The sequence below is a fragment of the Tachysurus fulvidraco genome, chromosome 10 (genome assembly GCF_022655615.1).
Source record: "Tachysurus fulvidraco isolate hzauxx_2018 chromosome 10, HZAU_PFXX_2.0, whole genome shotgun sequence".
Lineage (NCBI taxonomy): Eukaryota > Metazoa > Chordata > Actinopteri > Siluriformes > Bagridae > Tachysurus > Tachysurus fulvidraco.
Window position 1 is genome coordinate 11,873,868 of NC_062527.1, and position 8,028 is coordinate 11,881,895.

General features: G+C 38.1%; 1 protein-coding gene across 5 annotated transcripts in view; it reads left to right on the forward strand.

Moving 5' to 3' along the window:
• The window catches only part of furinb (furin (paired basic amino acid cleaving enzyme) b), a 77,657-nt gene extending 70,132 nt beyond the window's left edge, over nucleotides 1–7,525 (forward strand). For all 5 annotated transcript variants that reach the window (XM_047819419.1, XM_047819418.1, XM_027173171.2 and 2 more), the window contains 2 exons: nucleotides 37–165; nucleotides 2,448–7,525. In XM_047819419.1, the coding sequence (XP_047675375.1) occupies nucleotides 37–165; nucleotides 2,448–3,124 (806 nt within the window). In that variant the 3' untranslated portion in view covers nucleotides 3,125–7,525. The remainder of the gene's footprint in view (nucleotides 1–36; nucleotides 166–2,447) is intronic.
• The last annotated feature ends 503 nt before the right edge of the window (nucleotides 7,526–8,028 follow it).

Genomic DNA, 8,028 nt, shown 5'->3' on the forward strand with positions numbered 1-8,028 from the left:
AGACTGTGTGTGTGTCTCTCTCTCTTATGCTCTCAGGTGTTCTATCGCAGTTCACACTAATCCTATACGGAACAGGCCCCAGTGCTGTGGACCCATCTGCTTCAGATTTCATTCGGCCTTCCAACAACAGCTGTAAAACCTTTGATGCACAACAGATCTGCATTGGTGAGAACAAGCTTATACATACACACAAAACGGTCAGAAATTCAATAATATAAAAGACACTGCAAACGTCCAAAAATGGAAAGTGATCGAAGAACAGCTACAGACGACCGAATCTGGCACACAATATATAAATAGAAGTTACCACAATATTCACAGTATCATTTCAATTGCAATAATGCCAATTACCACCATAAGAAACCGAAAGGTTTTGGTGTTCTTTTAGCATTCTGATATCAGGTCCTTCTTGTTCTTGTGTGTTTTGATGAAAATTGTGGGATTGTTCATTTAAAATTATTATAATTAAAAAAACAAAAGATATAGGCTTACCACTTTGTTTTAATTTAATCATTATCTCCATGTGAAGTTGTAAAATTGCAGTATGGCATTTTGTGTATATAGTATCTTGCCACAATGACATACCTGTCCCTCAGCCAGGTGTCTATTTTATCACCTCCCTGACTCCATGATTATGTAAATTCTTTTGTCTTTATCAGTATTAGAAATCACTATATAGATAGCCATTGCAAGGAAGAATGAAATTACTGATAAGGCACATTATTATGGAGAAAATAAAAGGGTTTGTTCTTTTCTTGTTTGATGAGGAGCTGCTTCGTAACTACCTCCTCCTGAGACAAATATTTGCACCAATATTGATGTTGCCTTAACTTTCCCATCTGTAGTGTTAATGAATGGATGAGTTTGACTCTCAGTATTGATATTACACTCTGTAATCAATATTACTGCGGTTACAAATGCAGCAGTTAGATAATACTGATAGTTGTGCAATAACTATGGTGCATTAGATATGCCTTATCTGTGTGAGCCTGTTAAAAGTGGACCTTATTTTGTCTTCACTGCCTCATTTCTGTTAGTGTTTTAAGTGTGTAAGTGACTTTCTGCAGGCACATTTTATCTGTTAAAGGGAGCAATGACTAGCATAATGGCTGCTGCAAGAGTAAATGTACTGTGATTTGATCATTTTGTAGTATCCCATCCTTATTCTCAATGTAATAGGACAATAGAGGATGAAATAATCAGGAAAGAGCTTATTTATACAAAATTATAAAATTATCATGAAAATAAAAATTGTATTGTTTAGTTTTAATGTGCATTTCTTTCGTTTCTACAATTACAATGGAATACACAGATCAGCCGTATCATTATCATGAAACCCACTGGCAGGAGGGTTATATATAAATTTATATATCATTTTCAAAGTAATCAGTTTCAAAGTAAGTACTTATAGGTTAAATTAATTTATCTGATATTGTTATAAGCGTTATTTTTCTCTATGTATACCAGGGCCCGTATTCATAAAGATTCTAATAATGATCTCAGAGAGCTCCTAATTTAGCATTATAATTTCTAACTAGGAATCTTAGGTTAAAAGTGATTCAGGACCAATCTCAGAGCAAGGAAAATACAACAGCCTTTGTCTTAGAGAGGAGACAGGGCTGACCCTGCTACTAGGTATGACATTCTTTTAAAGACTGTGATTGGTTGTACAATTAAAAAAATCTGTCTGTTATAAGCCTTCACTTTGTCTCTATGTTAAGACATTTGTATCTTATAGGGATTACATTCATGACCGAATGTCTGTATGTTACATATGTAATAAATGTAATGTAAACATGGCCGAAATGCCATAACAGCAGAAATGATATAATTTGGCACTATGACATTTCTGTCAGAGATGTTAGTGAATCTCTAAATGCTATAGCAGCAGTATATATATATGCATATATATATATATATATATATAATGCATAATTTCTGCACTGTGTTGAAGATGTTGTCTCTAATACTATTGTTCACAAAATTAATTCAGACACGATCTAATCTGTAGTATCTTATTAACTCTATCATTATTAAATACTGTATACAATACATTTCTTCTCCCTCTTCACCTTTGGCTATTTTCTCCTCTGCTAAAGTAACTCCTCCTCACTACTCCTAAATCTTCTTGACCTTATAAGCTCTTTTAAGGGTTAAGATGCTTTATGAATAACAGACTCAACTTAGAACTAAGAATTTTCTTAGAATTTCATCACTAGGAGCAACTCTTTGCACTAAGAATCTTTATGTATACTGACCCAGATCTTTCCAAATGAATTAAAATTCTTGTGAGTAGAAACTTGGATTTGTTCTTGCTTGCTTAGATGCATCATTGTCTGTAAAAACAAGAAGATACATTAACCCTGTGATGCTGGACTCATTTATTTCAGATGATTGGTGTGGTAAATGTTCTTCCTTTTACAGTGTTTTCCTTTTCTGGTTTGCAGAGTGCAGTGCTGGTTTGTGGCTCTTTCTGCAAGGCTGTGTGAAATCCTGTCCTCCAGGGTTTACGCCCGGCCTGCAGCTCCTTAACCTCTCCCTGGAGAACTGGGTAGAGCAATCCTCGGTGCAGGCATGCCTGGTCTGCCACCTTGCATGTCTGACATGCTCTGGGCCTGGTGAGGCCGAGTGCCTCTCTTGCCCACCCCATAGCCACCTAGTGGGCACATCGTGTCTGTACCAGAACCAGGTGCAGCGTAAATCTCCAGTCAGTCCAGTGTTTCACAGTGAGGAAGGTGATGAGGCCGTCTCAGAGATGCCCAAAATGGAGTCCTCCTCACATCTGCCTGTACTTGTGACCGTGCTGAGCTGTGCCTTCATTCTGGCTACGTTTGCAGCTGTTTTTGTGCTACTACAGTTGCACTCAGGAGCAGCCAGTGCCCCCTTCTGTAGGAGGACCAAACTACAAGTGACGGACTCAAGCGGCAGAGGAGTGCGGGTTGGATTTGGCTTTGGCTTTGGATTGAGTCGGGACTTGACTAACAGCAGGGTGTTGTACAGAGGGATTCCCGCTGTGTGGGGGGACGAGGACACTGCAGGTGGGGTCAATTCTGAATCAGAGAATGAAGAACTGGACTGCCACAGTGAAAAGACAGCTTTTATACAGACACCAAGTGGTCTCTAGTGCCCCCAATGACCCATATCCCACTTTTCACATGCCTCAGTCTTCCTCTCGCAGGGCGAGTGAGCTGATCGGATCACTTTTTTTCCTCCCCATCTCTCACACCTTATACATTGTAGTCAAGCAACCGGATTGGAGATGAGACACATTTGCAATTTGCAATTCACGCCTTTCAATTTTTTGGACTCTGCCAAGAGAGCGCACACATGCACACGCACACACACAAATAGCTATGTGTATGTTCAGGAGGGAAACATGAGATATTCTTGTTGTTGGATTTAAATCTCTGATGACTCTTAGCAGGATAGCCTGTCTCCACAAATCTGGAAGTTCTCTTTATATTTAATTGATTTTAAATCCCTTTATTCTGAATGCTCAGCGGTGGTACAAGTCATGAGATTCAAACTGCAAATTAAGTTCGGTGTGTGTGAGAATGAATGCTAATGTTTCATTTAGAGCTGGAAAAGGGCTGAATTTACTCCAGTTGGCCTTTTATCATCAGTGGTCTAGACTGAATTTATGCACAATAATATTTGATTAGCCAGAGACCACTGCATGAAGCCCATAGTATGTAGTTATCATCAATGCATTTTAAGCCAAAACATCATATGTAGTCTCTCACTTTCTGTGTCAGTTTGTTACATTTCTATATTTGTGATATTTATTACTTAAAGAGATCTCAGTAAGACATCAGATTATTTCAGGTCGCTTGAAATCATTCTGAAAACAGTGGAGGTAGACAAGAGAGGCATTTGAGAATAACAGCCTCAAAGAGAGTCTGAGAAAGCCCTTAAGCAATCAGCAACCAGGAACTCAACCAATAGGGAGCACAAAATATTGTTGTAACGCTGCCCATGCACTAGTCTGTCTGCTGAAAGCCTTACCAGATAGAAGCATGCTGAACATTCAAATTCAGCACCCATAGGACAGTTGCAAGCTCTCTTTAAATTATAATGAAGCGGGTTGAGTCAGGCTGTAAATTTGGATAATCCTGTGGAAATTATTCCAAAAGGAGAACCTTTGACAAGTTTGTAGATCCATCTTTTATTTAGGCTCCACCACCACCAACCAATCACAGTGAAATAGAAACCTAATGATTATCAACAGCAGTAGCTTGTATATGCACTGATACACCATGGCAAAACAAAGGTCTAGTTTTGTCCAATTTACATTATCTATTCATTGGTAGATTTAATTAAAGTACATCATGAATAGATTTATCTTGTAGATGATGGCTTGCCGGTTTCAGTTCTGCAGGCCAGCACAAGGTCCTGCTCATAGACGCCTGATTAAAATCCAGCGGTTAATTAGAAAGTTTAATAAAAGGGTAAGAACAGGGAGATCAAACTATACTGGATTCCAGACTGTGCTTGAACACTGCTGGTCTAGATTAACACTTCACAACTTCTGACAACCCAATCCCTGGAGCTTTAAAGCTGAATAATATAGATAAACACAACATATGTACACTCCTTGGCCAACTATAAGGCCTGTCATGAGTTGGGTCAAGTGTGTTAGGTGTTAGTTAACCTTAACAGTGTGCAGGGCAGGGGGTCCTAAAACTGGATTGGAGAAACTGATCTAGATCAAGCCCAAGAAAGAGACTTGTTGTGGGTAAATTGGCTTGGAACATCAGGGAGTTGAAATAACCTTGTATAATGAGTTTTCTCTTTTCTCATGCGGTGGGCAAAGTAATTTTCTTTGCCCCAAAGGAAGCTTTATTGATTTTGTGGTTTGATGCACTAAAAGCTGTCAGAACCATTGTGGTAAGGGGCTCAAGAGAGTTTTTGGCATTTGTTTCACAGAAGATCAATGTTAGCCCAGTGATTGGCTCTCTGTGTGTTCCAAGCTTTGGATTTTGTTATAGTGTAAATGCAGTAAACACTACAAACCTCTATGGTAGAAATGCCACTCATGTACAGCACTAATAATTCCCCTGTTCAGAAATAATAGGTATGAAGAACAACACATTCCACCTTTCAATCATGTGTCCATAAATTTAAGAAACAAACATCTTATTAAATGAAGTGAATTAAATCCACTCTGGTTTTGAATGTCATTTAAAAAAAAGTGTTTATTCTAAATCTCTTTAATAGTTATTCTAAATACTGGCCACAATGGGTACACCTGCTCATCCATCCAATTATCCTATAAGCTAACCTGGCAGCAGTGTAATGGATAAAATCACACCAGTGCCGGTCCAGATCCTTGGTTAATGATCAAACATCAGAATGGGGGGGTGTTGGGGGGAGGGATCTCAGAATCTTACCTATAGTAGCAGTTAGTGTGCTTTTAGAGAGAAAAAAAATGCTGGTGGTTTCAGAATAATGTATTTCCTGGAGTGATAAAGCTTTGTAGTGCAGAACAGGAAACGATTGTGGAAAGGTTGCATATTTATACTAAGAAATATAAACATGCTAATCCTATTCTGAAAGTCATCCACGGCTTTACATTTATAACCCATTGTTCACTGTGTGGTTAATGCACTGGAAGAGCATTAATAGAGTGGCAAATCTTTTATTTATCAGTGACTGATGCAAGAACGTCCATGCTCTCTAAAGCATGACAAGATATAGTTTATGGAAATAGTATATAGAAAATTATTTCCATAATTAACTCCACTGGGAGAGAGGACCAACTCTAATTCACGCCTAGAGCAACTGCATGCCTGGCATTATAACTAGGATACAACACGTGTGCTTCTGGGGCATAGAAACTCAGATTCTCTTGACTTCCCTTATAATAGATGCTTCCTATTCATCATTATTTTCAGTATCTTCAACATGTTTATGTTAAAAATGCAATCATCTGTTCCTCTGACAGTTCTTACCTATTGAGTCTGAACTCCTGGCTGCTTGTTAAAGGTTTCACTACAGCTGAAGCTGAGGTTGCCAGTTTATCATATCCAAATCACAGTAAGTGCACCTGATTATTTCTGCCAGATGTTTCTCCAGCCTCAAATTAATCTCATTACTCTTGTCGAGGGAGGTGTGCAAGCACCACTGTGAAACTTCATACTCTGTGCTCAATATGTGCTCCATTAATCCAGTTGCCTGCTGACTGAATGTCATTTGAGTGAAAGTTGTGAATTCTTAAGTCAAATAAAAACCATGTAGACCAGTCAAGTTTAGCCAAATTGTAAACACATTCTGCAAAGACTGCTGTCAGAAGCAATATTATTTCTCTTGACTAGATTAAAAATCATTAACACAATCTTAAAGGTTCCATCTTATTGCTCAGAAATATACTGACACCCTACCTTCCCTGTCAGCCAGCAACCTTCAGAAGTGCTCTTTGAAAGTCTGTTACATGAGGAGTAAAAAAGAAAATCAATATTGGTTTCAGACAAGCCAAACTGATGTGCAGTGTTTTTAATATGCACTGTTGGCTAAACTAAGTAGACCACATTAAACAAGCTCCTCATACCTGAATGTAATTTATGTAGTTAACAGTGGCCCTTCAAGTTAAGTCATGTATAAATCTTTTATGCTGTAACATTGACCCATTTTGTGCTTTCTTTGTAGCAGCTAAAACAAACAAAAGCATTGATGCTGATATTCCTTAAAATGTTTCTGCCTACGCCACTGTGACGTTCTTTAAAGCTTATACGTTCAAATATCAACGATCAGGCTTAGTCAATGGCATTTAATGTTCAAATTGTACAAAAACACAAACCCTACATTTGTACCTCTCTCTATTCAAACCTGCCCTCTATGAACTGAATGATTTCTCCTTCATGACCTTTCCAACTACATCAGCTGCACAGCTGTCTTACTTTATCAACCCTCTGACACAAGATTTCAATTCTCTGCTGCTTCTCTCCCTTGTATTCTGGCAGGCAGATTGATCAGTAATGGAGAGAACTCTCTCTGAAGTCTTCTCAACCCCAGGGCAGCTTCAGAATCAGTTTGCTTCACCTAAATGCTGACCTCCATCATTGGATGACAAGCCCTGATTTCTTCTCAGAAACTCGATTTTTAACCAGAATCTCACTTTTTCCGTGAAACTAGTGCATCACCGGGGTCAAAAAGTCTCTCCATTTCTCTACAGAAACCACTACAGCATCCACATCAGTCAGAATCAGTAGTTTTCCCAGTATTTGGACTATAGGAAGTGGATGAAAGGGCATCGGTGAAGGATCGCAGTTTCTAGATTTACATGAAGTTTCTTACTGCCCCCTGCCTGTGCAATACAGACAAACACCCAGGGATGCTTCTGTAATATAAACCAGAACAGACATGCCTGTAGCAAGGTTTCCACTTTCTTATTAGAATAATGTTTTCTTTCTGATTTATTCTGTATTCAGCTTGAGAGTGTGTATGGCATAAGCAATGGTCAGACAGAATGACATTACATTATAATGCCATGGCTGATGTTTATTAAATATCAACTTTAGCTACTTTGCATTTTCTTTTCTTTTTCTTTTTTTTTTTTTTTTGCATTTCTTCATTTCACATTAACATCCTTCCAGAAAGGAATGGACACAAAAGAAGAAACAAAAGATTTCAGTCTCTACATAAGACAAAAAAAAATCTTCTGTTCACATCATACTACACAAATGAGAAGTAGTTAGACACAAATGTCCAAAAGTAAGAACATGTTTTGTAGGGTAAATAGGCAAGGAGGTATAGAGGTACAGGGTGGCAGTGACACGAGTAGTTTGTGTGTGTGTATGTAATTATATATATATATATATATACACACACACACACACACATATATATATATATATAAAATGTGCTCTAGCATTTTGGTGGGCAAATTAAATTATACATTAGTTATTTAAGTTATATACTGTAAGGGCCTCTTGTAATCAGTCAATAGTCAATTTCTCAACTGGATGTTTGACACAAAACTGTTCCTAAATATCACCAGCCTCTCTTTAATTCTGCTCTTTTAGATTAGCT